The sequence below is a fragment of the Chionomys nivalis genome, chromosome 17 (genome assembly GCF_950005125.1).
Source record: "Chionomys nivalis chromosome 17, mChiNiv1.1, whole genome shotgun sequence".
Classification (NCBI taxonomy): domain Eukaryota; kingdom Metazoa; phylum Chordata; class Mammalia; order Rodentia; family Cricetidae; genus Chionomys; species Chionomys nivalis.
Genome location: NC_080102.1, coordinates 46,281,214 through 46,305,607, shown reverse-complemented (window position 1 = coordinate 46,305,607; position 24,394 = coordinate 46,281,214). Strand labels below are relative to the sequence as shown.

General features: G+C 48.2%; 1 protein-coding gene across 1 annotated transcript; it reads right to left on the bottom strand.

Moving 5' to 3' along the window:
- Window positions 1-1,665: 1,665 nt before the first annotated feature.
- On the bottom strand, window positions 1,666-10,148 carry Mapk8ip2 (mitogen-activated protein kinase 8 interacting protein 2). The gene is made up of 12 exons (XM_057792221.1): window positions 9,582-10,148; window positions 8,578-8,683; window positions 7,048-7,326; window positions 6,861-6,960; window positions 5,541-6,782; window positions 5,109-5,184; window positions 4,816-4,988; window positions 4,629-4,738; window positions 3,617-3,724; window positions 3,378-3,448; window positions 2,663-2,761; window positions 1,666-2,465 (listed from the first exon to the last, which is right to left on the bottom strand). Exons 1-12 carry the CDS (start codon window positions 9,644-9,646, stop codon window positions 2,393-2,395), a joined length of 2,502 nt encoding a protein of 833 aa, XP_057648204.1. The 5' UTR covers window positions 9,647-10,148; the 3' UTR covers window positions 1,666-2,392.
- Window positions 10,149-24,394: the final 14,246 nt, after the last annotated feature.

The following is a 24,394-nucleotide window of genomic DNA, read 5'->3' as shown; positions in this document are numbered from 1 at the left end:
AGGCTTCTTCTATGGAGACTAAAGGAAGTAGGAGATACTATTGGCTTCATTTGTGTGGTTCTATATTTTGAAGGGCAGGCTTGGAATACATAAACCCCTTGTCCAGTGCACATGCCTCTTCCTGTAATGCATCTTGTTTTAATCACATGCATGCCCAACTATGCATAGGTACAAAATGGTAAATATGGAATTCTCCCTAAATGTTCACCTACAGAACAATTTGCCTTAAAGCACATGTATCCCAAGCCAATGAACACCAAATCAGCCTCCCTAGTCTCACACTGAATGTTAGGAAGGAGAAACTTATTCCGCTTTTCAGAGTGGCACGTACGTGCATCTCAACGCAGGTGGAGGTCCCAGGTTGCTAACAAGTTCCTAGATTCATTGTTTGAAGAGGGATGTATGTGCATAGTGCATGCAGGTAAGGATCCCAGGCTGCCAAGGGCATTATTAGAAGAGAGATAAGGCCCAAACCAAGTAGAGTCCCAGGTTGCTAAGCTATTCCCTATGCTTGCTGGTCTTAAAGCCAGAAAAAACCCCCGGACAGAGCAGGGCTTGTGGGGCAGCCGCAGCTGGAGAGGAAACAGCAAGAACACAGAACTGGAAGTGAAATGGTCTGGAGGCCATGCCTCCATCACCCAGCACAGGGGTACAGGTTTCATGCTACCCCCAAGCGGCTGTCTGCCTCTTTATAGCATTGCTAAGTAGCAGAAAGGGATTTACAAATCTTCTTGAACGTGTGGGATGCCCCGGCATACTAGCTAAAAGGTGACAACTCCACAGTCTTCGTCCCTGATCTTCATACAGATTGTGAATAGTTTTTTGTTTGCTGACACACTGAAGTTAACATTTAAGTCAAGATGATTTTGATGGTTACTGCTCTTTGTGGAGTCAGGATCACATCTCGTCCTGCCCCAGCCTCCAGTGTTCTCGGATTGTAAGTTTGTGCTACCATGGCCAGCTGAGAGCTGATGTTTATGTAGCAAATGGTCAAGACGTCCCTTTGATCACTCCTTCATTCAGAACCTTCACCCGGGATCTTGCTACAGTACTGCTAGAGGTCAGAGGGCACAGACCTACCCTCGGGGGCTACCAGCTGTCATACTGACACTCCTCTGGGGTTGGAGTCACTTAGGAGTCCCAGGAGAGAATCTCGGTGAGGATATATAATCACCTACAGGCTACAGGCATGTTTAAAAAAAAAACCAAAAAAAAAAGTCATCTACTTTCTTCTTTCTGAGTAAGACTTTTAAAAAATACTAGTTTGAAGACCCACAGGCATTGTTTCTCAAGTTGTTCATGGTGCACACACACACATAACACCCCCACACACACACACACAATGATCTGGATCATGCCTCTCCTCTTACCCCAATGGGAAAGACACAGGGTCTGTGGCCAGTGCCTCCTTTAAGGCCTTGGCTATCTCTGCAGGAAATGAAGCGTGTTTGGAGAAGACATCTGTGAGGACCTCCGAACGCCACCTCCAACACGGCTCTAGCACAGCGCGCAGTGACCCACCCTCAGCAGGGCTTCAGGACGTACTAAAGACGTCTCCCAGTTCCCATAACCCCCTCACCCTGGACCCTCCGTTTCCATTTGCCACAGGCAGGGACCTGAGACTTAGACCTCCCCACCTGGGCACCACCTTAAAAACAGCCAGGGTCACACCAAGCAGAGTTTATTGAGGCCGTGGGCGGGGCCCACGTACACAGCAGGTGGCGTATGCAGGGCAGATACTCACTCGCTGGACTGCAGGGGTGTTAGCGGCAAAGCAGATGACCTGTTGGGAGCACCCTTTAGGGTGCCCTCCTCCTAGCAGCATTGGGGGCTTTGGGTGAGCATCAAGAACCACCTCATTGCCCGAAGGTTCTCTTAGAAACCCCTCCCTCTTTCCCCTGAGCTCCTTGTGGTTGGGGCTAGGGTCCCCCTTCCTGCGATCAAAGACGGGATGATCCCTTGAGATTCACTATAAAAATTAAAATTCATTTATAAATCACAGGAGACGGGCGGGAGGGAACCATGAGGGACCTGACTTCATCAGTTACCTTGAGCCTACTCCCTTCCCTCAAGTTCTACCTCCAAAAGAGAGAGCAAAGAGCGAGGTCTACAGGCACAGAAAGAGGTTGGGAGACAGAGGGAAGGTAGTTGGAGGAACGGGACAAAGGAGGATACGAGAGAAAAGATGCTTCAGAAGAAAGGTATGGCTGCTGAGGCTCCTCTCCCCAACAGCTCCCGAAAAGCCATGACCTGGGGATAAAGGATAAGAGTTCCCAGCCCGGAGACTCCCACAAAGTAAGGTTCCAAAATGTCCCCAATCCAGTCCTTGCTCAAGCCACGGTGGCCTTGAGATACCCAGAGCTGTGTAGACGGGAGCTGAGGGAGGTGGCTGCTACTCCAGGTAGATATCCTCTGTGGGGCAGGCAAATGCCAGGTGCTCCTGGTAGTACTCCAGGAAAGCCCGGCTGCAAAGAGGGAGAGGACCGTGCTCAGCCCAGAGCTCCTCCTAGTTCTTCCCCGCCATGCACTACTGTCGTCGCTAGCAACCATGTCCCCACAGCACCCTTTCTAGCAACCTGCACCCATGCCTCTCCCATGCACCTGAGCCCTTCCATGCCCTGTATCCTCCCTCCCTGGGCTCCAGCTCCATCTTCCCACTCACCCCACGCTCTGCGCCACTGGTCTCATAGACTCCTGGGACACAAAGACGTGGCAGGCAAAGCGGCTTAGCAGCGGGTGTTTGGTGATGAAGCCAAAATAGCTGGGGAGACATTGACAAAGGAAGTGTCATGGCAATGACCTAGCCCTGGGCACGCCATTAGTACTCAGAGCAACTGCGATCCAGGCGAGCAGCTTGAGACTCCAGATCCCACCCCACCCCCAAACTGTGACCAGTCAGATGCACTGCCCGTATCTAACAGATGCTAATAAAGCTTTTATATTAATTCACACGCATTAGCCCTGTGAGGTAGGTGTACCATAGTGACTAAGCATAGAGAGTGTTAGTGTCTTGCCAAAGGGTACACAGTCAGTCTGTGGCAGCACTGAGGTAAGGGAGGCAGTCTGTGATCTGAATACCTAACACCCCGTAATCCCTAACCTTATACAAACATGGTGTGCTCTGTTACTTACTCCTCAGCCAACACCAATTCATAGTCATGCAAATTAACCATCCACCCATTCCAATCTTCCTTACAGTGGAACCGGGATGGATTCTGATTCACTCCTGTAGAGCTGCAGCTGGATCAGTGTCTAGACTGACTGGCATGGATTGGGCACCATATCAGGGCAGGTGGAGCCCTGAGGGTGGGCGGGGATCGGAGACCAGGTGACCCTCGGGCTTCGAAGGAATGTAGGAAGAACAGGGAAGTCCTTACCAGCTGTTTCGGGGATGGCAGCCGCAGAATGAGATGTTCTTCATCTGGAAGAAGTGGCTGCAGCGCTGGAACTAGAGCAGAGGTGAGCAGAATCATCCCACATTGGCTAAGACAAGCCCGAGACCACGCCCACTAAACGCCTCCTTGCCGTCCCTGCCCCACCTTTTTCCTGGGCTTTAAGGGCCCCACCGCTGCCACCTCCAAGCCTCCCTCTGGTCCCCAGCCTATCACACTCCCACCTCAGGTCCTCCTCCACTCAGACTCAGCTTGACCCCCCGCAGAGAAATCTCAAGATCGCAAGAGGCAGGAGGGCGCAGGTGGACGGTTAGCTTCCGGGCTGTGGCAATCTGAGGGAGAAGTTAGAGGAGAAGGGAGGGTCTTGAGGAACCCATCACGGGCTCTCTTTCTCTCTCTCTTCATCATGCCTCTGTTCATTTTAGATTATCTGAATACTCTTGGCACCTCAGGGCCCCAGAGACAATTCTGGAAGACAAAAGGATGACCTTGGCCATCTTTGCTCTACGAACAAGTCAATCGCACCCTGCACCTAGCTTGCCTCCATTCTGTCACAACCAGGCTGCTTCTCTTGCTTGGTTCAGGTGCCAAGAACTTTTTCTGCCCACACTTCCAGCCACCTTATGCCTGATCCCCATAGCCTGGCAGGAGCTATCTGATACTAAGCTGATCTGTGGCTCCTCAGGGCCCATTAGCCTGGGTTATCTGGCAGGGGGTGTGGAGGGGGGGAGGGGGGAGTGTGGCCAGGTCAGAAGGTACTGATAATTGTCCACTGAGTGGATAAATGAGGGAATAAGGAACTCCCAGGGAAGAGGAGGTGATGAGAGTTGGGTTTTTGTTTTGCTGGTTGTTTTTTTGTTTGTTTGTTGTTATTGCTGGTTTTGGTTTTTGGTTTTTTGAGATAGGGTTTCTCAGTAGCTATGGAGCCAGTCCTGGAACTCGCTCTGCCGGTAGACAAGGCTGGCCTTGAACTCACAGAGATCCGCCTACCTCTGCCTCCCGAGTGCTGGGATTAAAGGCATGCGCTACCAATCAATAGGCCCAGAGGTAAAGGGCACAGCTGCTTCACTCTGCCCTAGGTCTTTCTGCCTAGGCTTCTGAATCAGGCCTGAGTCAGTCCAGTAACATCCCCCTTCAAGGCTGGAGGCCACTGAGTCACAGGAGCTGTGCTGTGGTGGACTGGGATGACATCCAGGTGGGCCCCCAGCCTGTGCCCGCCACCATCTCCACACTGACCTTTTGCATGGCTGCACACAGGATGCCATTGCCCTGGTGACACGGTACTTCCACAGAGCCCAAGAACTGCACATCAAAGCGCTCCACCCAGCAAGGGCTTCGCTTGCTCCCTGGGGAGAGGAAAGTCAGGGGGTGAGACAGGAAAGAAGTCTATGGTGGCAGCTTCCTCTTGTAGGTGGCATCTTACCCAGCAGGTCCTTGGCAGGACCGGGCACTGCGTGGGCATAGAAAGCCGGGAAGACGCCACGCTCGCCAGTACGCATGTTGAAGCCACGAAACCAAAAGTCATCCTCTTCAGCTTCCACGAGCACCGGGTCATCCACATCTAGTTCCAGCTCGTCTGGATGCCGAGGGATGAACCTGAGGTCAGGGAGAGACTGACTGAGACCAGGCAGGTCTCAGGTACGCCACGGACCGCAATGTCCTAAGCAATCTGTAGGCTGGGGCTGAGGGTCCCCATGGGCGAGGGAATTGATGTACCTGAAGACAGCCCGGTGTGTCTGCTCTCTCTCCTCCCCATTGACCAGACAGGAAAAAAGACCAAAGGACTCAGTGCCTGAGAGACACACAAGAGGGGCAGAGATGGGGAGAGTTAGGAACTCCGACTCCAGGGAGAAAGGAAAGAAAGTGTTTTAAGACTGGCCTTGGGCTGGAGTCAGATTCCCTCCCTGCAGCATACTGTTGGGTATCTAAGTCAAGAAAGGAAGGAAGTGCACCCGGCTATGGGCTGGCTTCCCTGTCTCTTGGGGAGGATCACTGCTCATTGTCCCAGGAAAAAAGGCAGTGTCCAGCCTTGACCACCTCTAGAACTTAAGGCCTCCTGGGCACTTTGGGGGACCAGATAGGGCCTGGGGCCAGAATGGTGGCTTCTGCTGCTGCCCCCCTCCCACCTTCCACCACTTTCCCACTCACTGGAGGATCGAGATGTACTGTTGACAAAGACATTGAGGAATTTCTTGGAGAAGGTGAGGTCGGGACTGTCAGGAGAGGCATCATCCCCTGGCAGCTGGTCACCACCTAGCAATGTAGCTCCCGCCTCTTCCTCACTGGCCTCGCAGCTGCTGTCCTCTTCACTGTCGTCGTTGCCCAGGCCTGCACAGCGCCGCAGGCTCACCAGCTCCAGCTGCGTGTGCTCATCCACTACTAGTGTGTACTTAACAGCATCATACACCAGCGAGGCGTCCATCGGCTCAGTAGAGCCTGTACTCCTGGAACCAGGAGGGACCACGCTGTCCTCTGCATCGTCCTCATCCTCCTCATCCTCTTCATCTTCGTCCTCCTCCTCCGAGCAGGCAGCAGAGCAGGAGCGGCCAGGGCGGGCAGTGCGGCCCGGTGTGGCCCAAAGCGGGGTGATGGTATCCCTTGTCGGGTTACTGAGGAAAAGGCAGGGCCCAGGCTGCGCAGGGCCAAGCCGAGGCGCTGCAGGGGCCGGCGGAGGTGGCCCGCAGAGGGTGTCCATGTCCACCAACTCCACGTGGGGCCCTGCTACTGCCTCGGGGTCTTGGCAGTCCTGGGGTACCCGGTTGGCCTGTGACACAGCCTCTTCTGGCAGCCGTGGTGCGGGAGATAAGCACTGGCCGGGGCAACGAATGGGCGAGGATCCCTCAGAGATCATGCGGCTCACCAGGTTGCTGAGCAGCCAGGGCGAGTCGGCGTCCTCGCTGAGGTCAGGCTCAGACTCAGAGCCGGACTCATACTCGCTGTTGGTGTCGTCAGGGCCCACAGGCAGGAAGGCAGGGCGGCGGGGAGGTTCATGCAGTGGCTCAGGCTCAGGCTCTGGCTCCGAGGCTGGCGATGAAGCCTCCTCGATAGAGTTGGTGAGATGTGAGGAGCGGCCACTACTGCTGCCACCGTCGCTGCTCAGCTCCAGCTCCGTCTCAGAAATGGACGAGATCATGCGCCCCAGGCGTGCACCACCTGCATCCTCAGAGTCCGAGCCTGGTGACGAGAGCTCTTGACTGCTTCGCCGACCCTCGTGGCCTCCACTGGAGTGGCTTCTCAAGTCAGCCTCAATCCCAGGATCAGAGGAAGGCGAGGCCCCACCTGACACTGGTGGCTCTGGGGGTTGGTTCCCTTCACAGTCACAGCCAGGGTGTACCAGAGACCGTACCTCATGGGGCTCCTCTTCTGCCGGCATGAGAGGGGCTGGGAGCTCTGAAAAAGAGGGGCCTCCTTTCAGCACCCAGCCACTCCTCCCTTTCCCTCCCTCTTCTACTGGCCTCCATCCCTCACCTTTAAGGGGCTCCTGGGCTGGCGAACGCAGCACTGTCTCCTGCCAGGAGGATGGGGGTGCGGAAGTAAAGCCACCGTTGTTGTTGTTGTTCAAGGAGTCCTAGGTAGGAGGACAAAGCGGTGTGACTGAAGACCACTCCAGCAATCAAGAGAGGGCAGGGCCTGTGGTGGGTATCAGGAAGCTCACCTGGGCCCCGAGTGTAGTCAGGTGGAGAGTGGTGGGTCGGTGCTTGTGGGGCTCCTCTAGGGAAGGGGAGGGAATAAGGGGCTCACCAGCAAGTGCCTCGGAACCACATCCTCCCCCTGCTTTGTCCTCCCCATCTCCTTCTTCCTCCTCTTCCTCTTCGTCCTCCTCCTCTTCTTCCTCTTCCTCCTCATTGTCATCAATCATCTCAAACTCCTGGAAATCATCTTGGAAGGAACAGATAGGGTGTGGCTGCTCTGAGCGACCCAGGGAGAGGTTGTCCTGCAGGAAGGAGGGACAAGACAGGGCTGGGCCAGAGGACAACAGTATCCTGGAGTCCCAGGTATGAGAAGAGGGGGAAGCAGGAAACTAAAGAGCTCTTTCCACTTCGCCTCACCAACATAGCAACTTTTCTTTTTTGTTTGTTTGTTTCAAAAAAAAACTGCTTAAGATACTTATTGATCACTGCACTTCCAGGAAGGGCCCAAATTTCTGAGACATTCTCAGAGTAACCCTAAGTAACCTTCCAGCTTTATCCATCCCCAAACTGCATCATATCTGACACTGCCACTCTGTTGCTTTGACAGTATTTTAACAACCCACAGCTCATGGATTTGATCTGTCTTACACAGCAGACTGCTTCACCTCCACATTATGTGCTGGTGTACTCTCCCACGGGAACATCATCAATAAGTAACAAAAGTATGTATCAATACGGAGAGCTTGCACTCTGATGATTCACCAAATTTGTACCAAACCCAGGGTCTTTGGCACAGTTAGTCCTTCTGCCAGCGATTCTTCTCTTCCACACACACCCTCCTACCTACCCCCATCTGCCGCCTTCCTGCTAACCTCAAGGTTATGCGCGACATTTCCTCCGAGAAGTCATACTGATTCCTGCAGTCCGGATTAGAATCCCTTCCCCCTGATGACACTTTGTGTCCATTTGGAATCCCGCCACTGGCCTATTGGGTGATCACTATCTCTCGCTTGTATTTCTCCCCTGCTAAACTGAAAGCTGGTGTGTGTGTGTGTGTGTGTGTGTGCGTGCATGCGTGTGTGTGTGTGTGTGTGTGTGGCTCTGCTCCCAACACCTGGAAGCCCCCTGCACTTGGCACGTGGCATTTTCTCAGAGCAAATGAAAATGGAAACATGTAGAGACAGAACCAGGAGGCAAGATGGAAAAGATTTTAGGGAGACCAGACTGAAAAAAGAGACCCGGAAGCTGAGTTGTGATGGGGACCGGAGGGTTTAAATCTTTGTGGGAAGCGATCTGAGTACAGAGGTACCCTGGCAAAGACACACATCTCCTACCTCTTGTGGCACCTTGTCGGGGAGAACTGACAGAGAAGGCCCCCGAAGGGCCTACCATGTGTTAGGAAAGACAAATGCCAAAGGGCTATTAGCAAGGGCAGAGGCTTTCCTGCTTGGAAGCTGAACTCAGACAATCTTAAACCCACAGGGTGCTAGGGAAGCCTAGCCTAGGTGAAGCTCCTCTCTAGGCCAATCCTGCACACCCAACCCTTTCCCCACCTTCTCGCAGTGGTCTGAATCGTAGCTAAGGCCCAGTCCACAGTCGTCGGTGATCTCAGACAGGTCTTCATCATCAAATTCTTCCAGACTTATGTCCTGGGGAGGCCTGAAGAGGGTGCCAGGGTCAGACAGCCATCAATCCTAGGCTCCTGGCCTGAGAGCTGATCCTGAGGACTTTGGTGGGAAATGTCCAGCTCCCAGGGCCCCCAACTCCTAGGCTAAAGCCATGCCATTTTGACCCCAGGCACTGCTCGCCCCTGCATCCCTTCCTTCATTACAGCAAATGAGCCCAGAGCAGCCATCACTCCCCAAACCCCTCCTACTCCTCCTCAGCTCAGCTCCCAGTCCCTGTGGGTCACACATCTTTAGCCTCAAGGGAGACACCTTGAGCCAACAGGGAGAGAGGGAGCTGAAGCTGCTACAAAAGAAGAGGGAGGGGTCCAGCTGCTCTGCTTCTGTCCCCATCCCCCTTCTACCAAGCAGGCCTACACCCAAAAGTACAGCCCCCTCCCACCCCAGCATCCCCCATCCTACCCCAGTATCCCCCATCCCACCCCAGCATCCCCCATCCCACTCCCGGAGCTTCAAGCTTGATTTCACTCTCCGCAAGCCTGGGGACTAGGGGCCAGTCCCTAGCCTCTTGGAAGGAGACACAACAAGGCCAAAAGGACACTGTCAAGAACGGACTAGGTGCTGGGCACCCTGCCTAAAATCCCTCAAAGGGTCAGTCTAGGGACCCCACCCTTGCCAGGTCATCTGTCCTGACTGGGTGCGGCTCGGTATCCCAACAGGAAAGGTGTGTGTCTGTGTGAGGGGGTACCATTGGGTCTGCGCGACAGGGAGCAAACACGGGTCCGGGACCCGGAGCCCAGGATGGGGGATGGGCAGCATCAGTCAGAGGCCTGCAAACCAAAGAGGCCCCTGGCCTGAGTAGCTGCAATCGATGGGGTGGGGTAGCAGGCTGAGGAGACCTACGTGAAGATGAGACCCAGCCGAGTGCGTACCTGCAGCCCGGAGGCGACAGCGAGTGGAAGGTGGAGAGAGAAAACATCTCCGCGCGATCCGCCATCTTCCCAGGAACCGCCGGCCGGCAGCTAGGGGGAGGGGTGAGGAGCACCGCGCGCCCTTGGTGCTCAGGCTCGCGGCCTCTGTCTCCCCACTCACCTCGTGACACGCCCTGCGACACCCGCCGGCGACACACCTCAGCGCCCTGCCAGGACACCGCGGCAGCAAGCCGCGCCGCAGGGGTGAGGGGAGGGAGTGGCGCAGGGCGGGGCCTGAGGGGGGCGGGGGGATGGGGGTCGAGCCGAGGGGGATGCGGGGTGTAGGGGTGGTGGTGGTGGTGAATGATGATGGTGGTGAGATTCTGGCCAGGAACGCTGGCGTGTGGCTTGCGTGGTCAGAGCGAGGAACAGGCGAGAAGGGATAGGTGGGAGCAGGAACCGGCTCGTAGACCGAAGGTTTCTGCAGGAGCCGAGGAAGATGCCAGGGAAATGGGTGCGACAGACCCAGGAGCCAGGACCGTGGCGGCCCGGGTCTGCGCACTTCTAGTTATCTACGTTGTGCCGTGCTCCTGGGAGGTGGGCGGCTCGTGGGGGTGGGTGAGGCCCTAGGAGCAGCATTCAAGTCCCAGGAAATCCGAAAAGCAGAACGGGGTTGGCCAGCCAGCCAGACCTCCCAACCCGCTAGATCTCCAAAAGGGTGGCTGAGGGAGCTGTCCACCCGTGGGTGCTGATCAGAGCTCGTCGGAGCTGTTCTCCACTGGGTGCTGATGGGACCAAAGGAAAATTCTCCCTAAAATTTGCTGACCCCGGCTAGGGCACTCATTTCCCTGACTGTGCTAACGGGGCCAGGACAATGACACTGGCTCAAATGATGTGAAAGAGGTCTGGATTCAGAGCCCACAATCCAGAGGTCAACACTGAACTTTCTGTGTGTAGTACAGTCTGCAGAACCTGAACAGAGATATTGGTGGGTACTGGAAGAAGTTGAAGCTGTGTTCTTTCAACTGAACCATTGTTATTTGGGGTGGGGGGAGGTTCGAGAGAGGGTTTCTCTGTGTAACAGTCCTAGCTAGGACTAGCTACTACTTTGTCCTGGAACTAGCTCTTGTAGACCAAGCTGGCCTTGAACTCACAGGGATTCACCTGCCTCTGCCTCCCGAGTGCTGGGATTAAAGGCATGTGCCACCACCACCTGGCCCTGAACCACTGTTTTTTGAGGTCACCTATGCTCTTGGCTCTGCTCAGAGTATGGACAACCTCCAACTTGAAACGTGGGCTTACTAAGGAGTTCTGTGTAGAGAGAAAGGGCAGAAAAGGAGCCAGCTGTGAAACTGAGAGAAATCAAAGTGGTCATGGACAAGCTAGAGAAGGGATAGGAAGCCTCCACTCAGAATTTGCTTTGAAGGGAGCATGAGCCACTAGTGTGTGAAGGCTGGAAATCACAGAGCAAAGGGAACTCAGATGATCAGTAGAGACACCTGGTCAACCAGTTTCTTAATTTCTTAATGGCCAATGGTGTGTGGCTTCTCTGCGAAGTCTCCAGAATTATTCAGGATTCATTTGGAATTGCACAACATTGAACTCATCTCAGACTATAATTTCCACACTTTCCACAAGCCTCTCTCTTCCGTGATCACACCCAAATTCCAAAAGCATAAATAGCATTGGGGGTAGTTTTTACCTCCAATTAACTTGTGGTATTTCTATTTGTCGCCTAGACTTAGGATCTGAGAGATTGTGGTACCTGCTTTATTTAGTCACCAAGTAACTTTCTGAACATCAGCCAATTGTTCAATGCATCAGAACTCAGTTTCTTCCCCTGCACAAAGATACTGTGACACGTGCAAAGCCCCTGGCACAAATTTATGAATCACCACTTGATGTCCATCCTTCAAAAATGCACAGTCAGGCATGGTGGCACATGTCTTTAATCATGGCATGCAAGAAGCAAAAGCAGGTAGATATTTGTGAGTTTGAGCCCAGTTTTGTCTACATAATGAGTTCAAGGCCAGCCTGGTCTACGTAGTGAGACCCTTACCCCTCCTAAAAAAGAATGCATGAAAGGGCAACAGTGACTTACACACCTTTAAGGGAGGGGATTTGGGAGAGTCCACTGACATTGGCTCTGACCCTCTTATCCATCACCTTCAGTGTTTTCCAGCCTCACTGTTTTAATCAGAACTTTTCTTTTTACCTCAACGTCCATTTCCACTGCAACACATTGACAATTCTCTTTCTTCTTCAGCTGGGCATAAAATATCTCCATCCCTGGCGTTTGAAGTTTCCATCATAGTGTAGATTTATTTAACGTGTCTAACATGTCTTCATGAGGCTCACTGACCTTAATTACGTGAATCACTTTTCGTCAGTGAAAAATCTGACAACCATTACCTCTTAGAAATTTTTTTCCCATTATCTCTTTACTGTCTCAGAGCCAACCATGGTGGCACGGGCTTGTCATTCTGGCACTTAAGATGTTGAAGCAGGAATAGTTCAGGTATGCCTGGGCTGCATAGTGAAACGCTTCTATCAAGAAAGCAAACCGAGACATACGGCCTCTGCTCCATTCCTTCGTTTCTTTCAGCACTCCCATCAAACTCATGCTGAATTTCCCGTCTCTGGCCTCCAGGGCTCCTTCAACCTCCTCTTATGTTTTTTTCTGTCTCAGTCTTTTCAGACAATATTCTCAACACTTTTCAACTGTTTACAATCTTTGGATAAATCTGTATGCTGTTTCAAATTTCATTAAATTTAAGATTCAACTAAAATTTCAGTTACAAAGCTAGGCGTGGTGGTGACATATGCCTTTAATCCCAGCACTTGGGAGGCAAAGGTAGGTGGATCGCTGAGAGTTCAAGGCTAGCCTGGTCTACATAGTGAGTTCCCGGACAGCCAGGGCTACACAGTGAGACCTTGTCCCAAAACAATAAAAACTAAACTATTTCAAATACATTTAAAAATTTCCATTTCTGCCGGGCAGTGGTGGCGCACGCCTTTAATCCCAGCACTCAGGAGGCAGAGGCAGGCAGATCTCTGTGAGTTGGAGGCCAGCCTGGTCTACAAGAGCTAGTTCCAGGACAGGAACCAAAAAGCTATGGAGAAACCCTGTCTCGAAAAATCAAAAAAAATTTCCATTTCTTTACTTATAAAAACAGTCTTGCTATTTTGTGGTCTCAAATTCATAATCCTACTGCCTCAGCCTCCCAAGTGCTGAGTTAATAAACAGGCACCAACACATTTGGCTCATTTTGATTTCTACATCTATGTCAACCTTCTCTGTTATAATTTTAGCTGTGTTAAATATGTTTTATTTAATTTTTATTATTTATGCATGTGTTTACGTATGTGCAAATGTACATATTACTGTGAGATGATCTTCCTGTAGGTTGTGAATATGTGTTGCTCTCATTGGTTGATAAATAAAGCTGTTTTGGCTATGGCAAGGCAGGATAGAGTCAGGTAGGAAATTCAAGCAGTGATATAGGAGAAGAAGGATGGAGTCTGGGAAATGCCAGCCAGTCAGAAACAAGACGTAAAAAATGAGGTAACAAGCCACAAACCACATGGCAGAGCATATATTTAAAAAATATGGGTTAATTTGAATGTAAGAGCTAGCTAATAATAAGCCTGAGCCACCAGCAAAGCATTTATAAGTAATAGTAAGCCTCTGAGTAGTTATTTGGGAACTGGTGGACAGGAAAGAAAGCTCTGATTATACATGTGTGCATTGCATGTGGAGGACAAAAGCAACTTTGTGTGTGAAGACCAAAAGATAACTTTGGGTATCTCCTCAGGAATGCCATCCACTTCCTTTGAGATAGGGTCTCTCCTTGGCCTGGAGCACACCAGCTAAGTTGGCTAGTGAGCCCCAGAGTTGATCCTATCTGTCTCCCTAAACTGGAGACAAGGCATATACACCATCATATCTGGCCTTTTTCCTTGAGTTCTGGGGATCAAACTCAGGTCTTCATGTTTATGAGGCAAGTACTTTACTGACTGAACTATCTTTCCCAAACCATAGATGTTTAGTAATAACTTTTTAACAAAAGATATGTAGACCAGACTGGCCTTGAGCTTACAGAGCTCCACCTGCCTCAGCCTCCCAAGTGGTGAGATTACATGCATGGACCACTATACCTGGCTTTAAAATTCAGGAGTTTTTTTGTTGTTGTTGTTTGGTTGGTTAGTTTTGTTTCATGCATATATGTCTGTATTGTGTGTGTTAAGACTCAAAAGCAATGCCTCTGTGTGCTAAGCAAGTGCTTTACCACTGAGCTGAATTCCTAGCCCAGTTTCCTGGCTGGTTAGCTGCCTTTGTAAACTGAGAATCGCTTGTCTTCCTTGGTGTTGTATTTCCAAAACAGCTCTAAGGCTTAGGAAGAGTTAAACACTGACACAGAGAAGAATGTGTGCTTATACTGGGTAGTTTGTAGACAGTTCGAGCTACTGCATGCCACAGAAGTCTGTAAGCTCAAAATTAAAGCCCAAGTGGATTCAACGCCTTGGCAAGGCCCATTCCATGTAGCTGGAACCCTCTTGTGTATTCTCACATGAAGAACAGGGCAAAGAGGTACTCTGAAGTCTCATTCAGAAAAACATCAATTCCAGGTTCAATCTCTACCACTACAAAACAACAAAAACCTGATGCAGTGATCCACGCTGCAATACCAGGAATCAGCAGGCTGAGATGGGAGGACTCTGAGTTCAAGGTCATCTAAGGCTACATCCTAGATCCATACTAATCATAACCATAAGGGCTCAATCATAAAGACTGAGCTTTCATGACTTAATCACTTCCCAACGACCTCATCCTCGTATTATTAGATTGGAGGATAGAATTTCAATGTAGAAATCTTGGGGGGGGACAGACACGTTCATTTCATAACATTCTTTTTTTTTTTTTTTTTTTTTTGGTTTTTCGAGACAGGGTTTTTCTGTAGCTTTGGAGCCCGTCCCGGAACTAGCTCTTGTAGACCAGGCTGGCCTCGAACTCACAGAGATCCGCCTGCCTCTGCCTCCCGAGTGCTGGGATTAAAGGCGTGTGCCACCACCGCCCGGCCTCATAACATTCTTTAAAGAAAAAAAAAATAACGAAATTCAGATGTTCAACAGGGAGACACTCACAAAAATCTGCATCCATTAAAATAATCATATAATGAGAAAATTAAATACATATTAAAAGTTGCTAGACCTGCAGTGAAGCAGTGAAAATAGGAAAACCTCCCTCTATCTGACTCACACAGGACAGGAGAGAATGGACAGACACAGGCTGTAGAATGGCTTTTATGGCCATGTCTATAAAGAAAACATGGACATAATGGCCAGCGAATGGGAGAAAGAAACAAGTGGAACCTGTTTGTGGATTTAAAAAGCAATAAAAACAAATCTTAAGGGGCTGACCGGAGAAATGGTTCAGCAGTTACAAGCCCTTGTTGAGGATTTCTTGTACAGGGCCTGGGTTCCTTTCTAACACATGCTGGCACACAACCATCCCTAATTCCAATTCTTAGAGACCCAGTGTCCTATTCTGGCTTCCACACGCACCAGGGACACATGTGGTGTGCAACATACATGTAGGCAAAAGGTTCATATACATAAAACAAACCTTTTTTGGGGAGGGGGTTTTCAAAACAGGGTTTCTCTCTGTAGCCCTGGCTGTCCTGGAACTCACTCTGTAGACCAGGCTGGTCTCAAACTCAGAGATCTACCTGTCTCTGCCTCCCAAGTTCTGGGATTAAAGATGTGTGTGCCGCCAGTGCCCAGCTAAAGACAAACAAATCTTAAATCGGGCTAGGGGGATGGAGAGATGGCTCAGCAGTTGAGTGTATTTGGTGCTCTTGCAGAGGGTATAGTTTAGTTCCCGGCACATATACACATATACTTAGTTAAAAATAAAAATGAATCTTTATTTTGGGGTTTTTTTTTGGGGGGGGGAAGGTTTCTCTGTGTACCTCTGGCTGTCCTGGAACTCCCTCTGTAGACCAGGATGGTCTCGAACCCATAGATATTCATTTGCCTCTGCCTCCCTAGTGCTATGTACACCACCTCACCCAGCCAAATGAATCTTTTTTTTTTTTTTTTTTTTTTTTTTTTTTGTAAGCTGTGGCAAGGAAGAGAGCCCACTGGGTAAAGCGCTTGCTGCACAAGCTTGGCAACTTGAGATTGGATACAAGGAATCCATATAAGTACCAGATGGGGCAGTGTGTAAGTGTTTTTCATCTCAGCATGCTTCTAACGCAGTGATCCTCAACCTTCCTAATGCTGTGACCCTTTAACACAGTTTCTCAGGCTGTGATGACCCCAACCAGAAAATTATTTTCATTGCTACCACATAACTGTCGTTTTGCTGCTGTTATGAATTGTAATGTAAATATCGGATGTGCAGGACGTCTGATACGTGATCCTTGTGAAAGGGTCATTCAACCCCAAAGGGGTCATGACCCACAGGTTGAGAACCGCTGCCCTAACGGAAGATAAGAGGCAGAGACAAGAGAATTGTTGGAAGCTGGAGGCCCAGCTAGTCTGACGTTTACAGCAATGAACAAGAGACAACCTCACTCAAAACAAGGTAAAAAGTGAGGACGAACAGCCAAGGTTGTCCTCTGACTTTTATATATGTGCTATGGTGCATGTGCATGCACATACACACATACACACACACACACACACACACACACACTGCAAGCTAAGTTTGGTGGTTACAGGCCTGGAATCCTAGCACTCCAAAGGCTGGGGCTGCAGGAGAAGGAAGTCGAGGTCACTTTCAGCTACCTAAATGGGACAAAACTTTTAAAGGAAAAAGTCACTTTGGCTTATAATTTCAGAGGTTGCTTGATCCCGTGCCTTTGCATAGGACTTCATGGCAGTGAGAACACAGAGAGGAAGAGGTTATTCACCTCTTCATAGACAGGAAGTACATAGTAAGGACCAGGGACTAGGCGTAACCTTCAACGCACACCCCCAGTGACTTACATCCTCCAGCTAGGCAACAACTCATAATAGTTTACAGAACCTACCGAAATAGCACTGCCAGCTTGGAGCCAAGGGTTTAATGCCTGAGCCTATCGGGACCTTTTATATTCAAACCACATTATTGCACCCATAGACCCAAAGCACAACAGCTCCCACAAAACATAATAATAAAGTTGTGGAAAATCTGTGGCTGAGAGAAAATCTTCAGAAGTAATCAGATTTTCCAAATACACACTGGAAACATGTGTCTTTCTGATCAGAAAAGGGGTCATGGTGGTGTGCTTTTACTTTACTTAAATAAACATGTTCTCACGGAATCTCCTAAGATCCTTAGTCTGACATCATCCCTTAAGAACCACATCAGCTGCTGTGTGTGTGTGTGTATGTGTGTGTGTGTGTGTGTGTGTGGCAGGAGGGTGTTTCCCTGACCTTTTTCCTTATGCTAAGGTAGTTTGCTAGTCAAAATGGTTAAAATTTGTTATCTTGGCCAGCCATGGGTACAATGTAGTCTCTTCTGTTATTCTTAGACTCATGTGAGACCAAAGAGAAAATAAAATGTAAAAGGGCTCTTTAAAAATTCAAGCATCATTAAAGTCTGTATAAAAATTCATAGAAAAATAAGAACTTGCAGTTTAGCTGCGTGTGGATAAATGATGCAGCTCGTCTCATTCTGTTATAAACACCATTTGGATTCAGCTATCTATTGGTGAGCTTGTGAATTTATGTTAATATGTCGCTGTCTCATGACGAGATCTTTATTTTTGCTATGCTAAGGAGGGGAGCAAGGGTAAAAGTGATGCAGTAGAAGGAGGAAGAGATGAAAAGAAGTCATCGGGGAACATTTTTTGAACTAAGGATGGACTTTGCATGGTAAAACACTTTGTCCTAAGAATTGTTCCAAAATGGAAGTAGGTAAGGACCAAACCAGGTCAAAAGTGTACTGTAGAAGAAGCATGACAGGATTTATGTCATGCAGGCGCGCCATGAAATACAGTTGAAAGGGCTGTGTATTTCACAGAGCAAAATAAAGTAGTGTCCCTGTTCAGAAGCTGCCAACCTCACTCTCCTTCGTAAACTGATACAAGTGATGGGGTTGCATGCTGCTAATGCTTTATTTAGCACCTGCGTTTCAGGTTTTTTTTTTTTTTTTAAGCCCGAGTTAGGTAAATTTTCACTCAAATATTTCCCTTTTATTACACCATCTTTCTTAACAATTTATTTATTTTACATACATTGGTGTTTTGCCTGCAAGAATATCTGTATGAGGAGTTACAGACAGCTGTGAGCTGCCATGTGGGTCCTGGGAATTGAACCCAGGTCCTCTGGAAGAACAAACAGTGCTCTTAACCGCTGAACCATCTCTCCAGCCCACGTTTCAGGTTTTTATTGTCTGTTGTTCGTGTAAGCCTCCCTGGGCCCTATCATCCCATATGAGTGGGGATGCTTGCACATATTTTGCTATCCTGGCTCCACACAGTAGAGGTAGAGAAAGAACTTATATGTGTATTTTTGCTATGCAACACCAAGACATTTCCTTCGGGCATTACCCAAGCTATGCTGATCACCAAACCTGCTCTTACAGACGGCAGCAACCGGGTTAGAGACAGCTCCACACTATTCCGGGACCTCCCCTAGCAACCTGAGGAATTTTTTTTCAGAGATGTCTACTCAGGTAAAACTGGAATCATGGTCTTACTGAAGAAAGGAATTTTCAGGACAAGCCAGTATGAGGCAGAGTTAGAGTTTATTAAAAGACATTTGAAACATACATTTAAGCTTAATAAAAAAAGGTGCTAAGGAAAAGAGTGAGGCACGTCCAAGAACAGGGAATGGATGTCTTAGTGCTTCTATTGCTGTGATAAAAAAAACAACCGTGACCAAAAGCAATTTGGGGAGAAAAGGGCTTCCATTCTTCATCACGGTCCATCACCAAAGGAAGTCAGAGGAGGCAGGAGCCGAAGCAGAAACCACGAAGGAGAGCTGCCTATTGGCTTGCACAGGCTCAGTTTGCTTATATACTCCAGACCCGCCTGCCCAGTGGAGGCACCGCCCACGGTAGGCTGGGCTCTCCTTCATAAATCATCCATCAAGAAAATGACCTACAGGCTTACCTACGGGCCAACCTGATGGAAGGATTTTCTCTGTTGAGGTTCTCCCTTCTCAGCAGACTTTGTGTCAAGCTGACAAAAACAAAACAAAATAAAACAACAAATAAAAAAAATAAACCAACCAGGACTTCTCAAAGTGGGCTTCTCAAATGAGAGTAATATTTCATTTATCTTGACAATGGCCATATGTATAGCTTTTGTAAGTTATGAAATTAACTTCAAGGGGTTGCTAAGAAATTTAAAAGAGATCACAGGATGGTGACCACTGTGACAAGATTACAGTCAATAAGGTAAAACTTTAGATCACAGAGATTAGGATATCAAAAGTCAACAGTTTTACTTCTGAGGTCCAGGAACTATGCAGTGGAGGAGGGAGTCATACATAAGGGCAATATACCCAGGCTGAGTCTGGTTCATTGCTACTTTAACTTTTTGTTTGCTTGTTTTTGTTTTGTTTTTGTTTTTGTTTTAGCCTGTCCTGGAACAAACTCTTGTAGGCCAGACTGGCCTCAAACTCACAGAGTTCCACCTGCCTCTGCCTTCTGCCTGCTGGGATTAAAGGCGTGCGCCCCCCACCACCTGGCTAACTTTAACATTCTTTTTTTTGTTGTTGTTTTGTTTTTTGTTTTTTGTTTTTCAAGACAGGGTTTCTCTGTGGTTTTTGGAGCCTGTCCTGGAACTAGCTCTTGTAGACCAGGCTGGCCTCGAACTCACAGAGATCCGCCTGCCTCTGCCTCCCGAGTGCTGGGATTAAAGGCGTGCGCCACCACCGCCCGGCCTAACTTTAACATTCTTACTTGAAAATATTTCTGTAAGAAAGAAATATTATCTCCAGGTAGCAAGCTTCGCAGCGGTGATCAGCATCCTGGCTTGTGCTGCTGTTCTAGCCATCTGCTGTTTATCTTCCCTCCAACCACCTCACCCCACACTTCCTGCCCCCATCCCCATTTGCAGACTTCAGGTTCTTGCCCTCCTTCTGCCTCCCATTCCTAAGCAGGGCAGACACCTCAAATGGGGCCTCAACAGAGCAGGCACCAAGTAGGAGTCCTGAGAGCTACGGCAGGACCAGAGGAATGGCTTCACTCTCAGCAAAAGGGATTTAAGAGTGGAGCTTGGTGAAGTGAGGGCTCCTGTAACCTGGAGTACCAAAATGGGGTCCTGGAGTAGAGGAAAGGATACAGACCTGCCCTCCCTACCCCCACCCCTGAGGAAAGAAGACACTGCAGGCTCATATTCCTCCCATTGGGAATACTCAATGTTTAAACGCTTGTGCTTCTGGCTCTCCGTTATAGTGCCATGCTAGACCACATAATTTACCAGCCCAAGCTGCTCTTCCATCAAGTTTATCTTGTGCAGACTGAGCTTCCAGGACCACAGGCACATGTGCTTCAAGTTTCCTCTCAAATGGTTCCAAAAGACTGAGGGAAGACAGGAGATAGTTCATCTGTAAATAGACAGGCAGCTAGGGAGAGACATCCTGAATCAGGTCATACTAAACCCTCTGTCTTAGTCAGGGTTTCTATTGCTGTGAAGAGACACCATGACTACAGCAACTCTTTTTTTTTTTTTTTTTTTTAGATTTATTTATTTATTAAGCATACAATGCTGGCAAGGAAGGCACCAGGTCTCATTACAGATGGTTGTGAGCCACCATGTGGTTGCTGGGAATTGAACTCGGAACCTCCGGAAGAGCAGCCAGTGCTCTTACCCTCTGAGCCATCTCTCCAGCCCCCGACTACAGCAACTCTTATAAAGGAAAGCATTTAATTGGGGCTGGCTTACAGTTCAGAGGTTTAGTCCATTGTCATCATAGCAGAAAGCATGGCAGCACGCAGGGAAACATGGTGCTGGAGAAGCCTGAGAGTTCTACAGCTGGATCCATCGGCAGCAGGAAGAGAGATACTGGGCTGGCTTGAGCATTTGAAACCTCAAAGTCCGCCCCCAGTGACGTGTCCTCCATCAAGACCATAGTTACTCCAACAAGGCCACACCTCCTAATAGTGCCACTCCTTGGTGACCAAACATTCAAATCTATGAGCCTATGGGGGCCATTTTTATCTAAAATACTACACTCCCCAACCACCTTTTTTGGAGACAAGTCTCATTATGCAACCCTGGCTGTTGTCCTGAAACTCACTATGAAAACCAGGCTGGCTTCAAACTCATAGAAATCCACCTGCCTCTGCCTCCTAAGTACTAAAACTAAAGGCATCTGCTACTGCACTCAGCTCCAGTTACCTTTGGAACTGAGATGGCTTATTTCCATGTTCTTGGTCATGCTGGAGAGGCTTTTTTTTTCTCTCTAGTAAGATGGATGGGCTAACTATCTCTCACTCTCACTAAACCCAGGATACTGGCCAACACAAGCAGAAACTTCAAAGTCTCTCCCCACCTTATCTCACCCAATCAGGTTCCTGCAGTCATTCAAAATGACCCAACCCACAGACTACATCCTGGCAGGTCTAATTCAAGAAGAGGGACTCAGCCCTGTACTACACCCTACTAAAAACATCTGCAAATCTATCCCAGCTAGTACAGCTGTGAGCAACACAGGGGCTGGAAAAGGAGGGTAGTGGTAGACAGGGACACAGGACTGTTGGTTCACTTTAGGGATGAAAAACTGTTATTTTTTTTCCCCACTGCTGTTTAGGTATCATTTAGCAAGCTCCTAAAGAGCTATATCTGCAAGCAGAACTTGAGCAAGCAGTCTCTTTGACCTCTTAAGTTCCTCATTCCTGTCCTTGAGGTCTTCTTTGCCTTGCAAGGCGTTCCTTCTAGGCCTTATTTTGTACCTACAGTTTCCTACAACTGCATATAGGTCAGAGTTTGGCCTGAGAAGGGAGCTGTGGACCATCTGGACACTCCCAGGAGCAAATGCTGTGCCACCAACACACACACACCCTCACACACACTGTGATCTTCACTAAGCTATGGCTTTGTGTACTGTACTCTCTGCGTGTGCTATCTTTGGCTGCAATAAACTTCGTGTGAGTTGGACTTCAAACTTCTCATCTATAACTATTTACTTGGAAAAACTGAAGCAAGAAAAACTATCAGGCGACAGGACTATTTGCCTTCCCTTGAAGGTCCATATCAGAGTCTGTTTTGCAGATTTCCTGAAGATTCTCTTGTTTTTCTCTGCTTTAAATCAAATTTACTAAGTCACTGAAAGAGAGAAGCCAACATTACGAGTGCCTACTCCTAATAGGGATTCATCAACTTTTTCTACTAGTGACTTTGTTTACCTGGGAAACTGATACTCAGCCTCGGTATATAGGTAATATCAAGTGAGTACACAAAACATTCATAATAATAATTCATAAAATACTTAAAAACAATTCTCAGTGTTGGGTCCAGGGGTCGTGCAATGATGGGGAACAGACCATCAAAATCTATTAAACCAGAAGGAAATTTTATTCTAGAAAAAGAAAAAAGAAATCACCATAGGGCACAAACTTATCAGTGACCACAGCCGGAGATCGGGCTTCTGTAACTGTGGCCATGGGGGCTGGTTTGGGGCCTCCTCTTATAGTAAAACCAAGTACCAGGTGTGGGTCAAAGAGCTTTTACAACCTTGAGGTCAGGCTTAAAGTACATTACATTTGCAGTTTTACAGCTTTTGGTTATAGGATATTAACTTATGATGTTTGCGAAAGCCTGCGGCTGACACAGCCATTTTTCACTGTCCCTGCAAGAACGCAAGGCAGAGAGTAGAGTCACATGGGGGACAGTTAAAAATGACGGGGATACAAGCAGAGGGTCACACAGAGGCAATAGTTAGAAGCTAACCTTTGTTCCCAGTACCTGCCTAGCTGGGAAGCTTGGAGGCAGGAGACAGTTGTTAAGTTTACCTCTGTATGCAGTGACTGCCAGGACGTCTGCTCTTAAGGCAAAAAGTGTTTGTTAAAGATTAACTGTGGTTACCAGCTTTATTTATTTTTCTCCCAAAATGTGTTTGGGCTTACACCTTTATATTTCTATATTCCTGAACCGGACCCTTTATTTCTGTATTCTATTCCTGGACTCTTCACTTAGAAATACATATAATTTTACCATTTATTAAGATGGGAAAAATTGCTGCCTAATGAGATAGACATGCTTATGTTTACATAAACCATTAAATTTTGGCCAGGCAGTGGTGGCTCACACCTTAAATCCCAGCACTCAAGAACAGTAGAGGTTGGTAGATCTCTGAGTTCAAGGTCAGCCTGGTCACTCTGTAGAGTGAGTTCCAGGACAGCCACGTCAACACAGAAAAACCCTATCTCAAAAAAAAAACAAACCAAAAACAAACAAACAAACAAACCCCACACCAAAACATTAAATTTTGGCTGACTTTTGATACTTTTCCAAAATTATTGATATTTTGATTTTGTAATTATCAGTACTGAGAGCATGGCTTTAAATATGTAGTACAGAATGGCAGAAATATGCTTAGAGCCACTTCAGAGATATCTCTTGCCACCAAGACCCTTGGAATTATTTACTTCCATATGGTAAATAAAGTTATTCATTTCCCCTTTGCTGTTTTCCCACTCCATTCTTAGAGGAAGAATGGACGAGACAGGAAACCGACTTCACTTACCAATGTTTCTATAATATCCAACAGTCTCAAATGCTCGCCAAGCTGTTAAGGTACATGTCCCCACTTAGTGGCATGACAAGAGGTACAGTTTGAAGTATACATTCTGTGTGTTCACAACCAAGGCTACAATGATGTTGTCTGGTGGTCAGAAACATCTTGAATTCTATGTTTGGTTTTTTAAAAATTGGGCTGGAGAGATGGCTCAGAGGTTAAGAGCACTGGCTGTTCTTCCAGAGCTCCTGAGTTCAATTCCCAGCAACCACATGGTGGCTCACAGCCGTCTGTAATGAGACAGGGAGCTCTCTTCTGGCCTGCAGACATACATACAGATGGAGTATTATATACATCATAATTAACTTTTTTAAAAAAGTATCGAAGCCAGACATGGTGGTGCACACCTTTAAAAAAAAAAGCTAATTTTTGGTCATTACTTGTTCAGAAACCTTTAGTGTTGCCAAATCTTTCACCAATCCCCACACTCAGTCAACCTCATAGGGTCATGACTCGCAGGTTAAGAAACTGACCTCTAATAAACCATAATTAAAGGACAAATCATGCCAATCCAGACCTTATTTGATTTACTGATAGGAGCAGTTATATAAAAAAGATTGGAGCCGGGCGGGTGATGGTGCACGCCTTTAATCCCAGCACTTGGGAGGCAGAGGCAGGCGGATCTCTGTGAGTTCAAAGCCAGCCTGGTCTACAAAGAGAGTTCCAGAACTACCAGAGTTACACAGAGAAACCCTGTCTCGATAGAAAAACAAAAACAAAAAACCCCAAACAAACAAACAAAAAACAAAATAAAAAAATTAAAATTCAGGCAGCAGAATCAAGGCCACTTTCACCTAGAACCTCTGCCCAGAAGGTGGAGCTCATAACTCCCCACCTCCACTCCCCACCCCCGCTTTCAAATGAGTCAAAAATAAAATCACCACTAAATATCTCCAGGCCTTCCAACTTCTTAACATTGCAACATAACACAATGTATCGCCTACAAAGTTCACTCTCCACAAAGTTCATGGTCCAAGTAATTTTAGAGCGCCAACCTGACACCGTGAGCTTGCTCCATATTCTTTGTCCTGTATATGAGCTATGTTTAACTAGATAAAGTAATGTGAAACTTCCTGACACTCCTAAAAAGTTTAATT

Excerpts from the sequence above, each read along its gene's own strand:
- Mapk8ip2 (XM_057792221.1), bottom strand. The coding sequence starts at position 9,646 with ATGGCGGATCGCGCGGAGATGTTTTCTCTCTCCACCTTCCACTCGCTG. Across the intron at positions 8,684-9,581 it reads CTGTCGCCTCCGGGCTGCAG|GCCTCCCCAGGACATAAGTC; the intron begins GTACGCACTCGG and ends CACCCTCTTCAG. Across the intron at positions 7,327-8,577 it reads ATTCAGACCACTGCGAGAAG|GACAACCTCTCCCTGGGTCG; the intron begins GTGGGGAAAGGG and ends TCCTTCCTGCAG.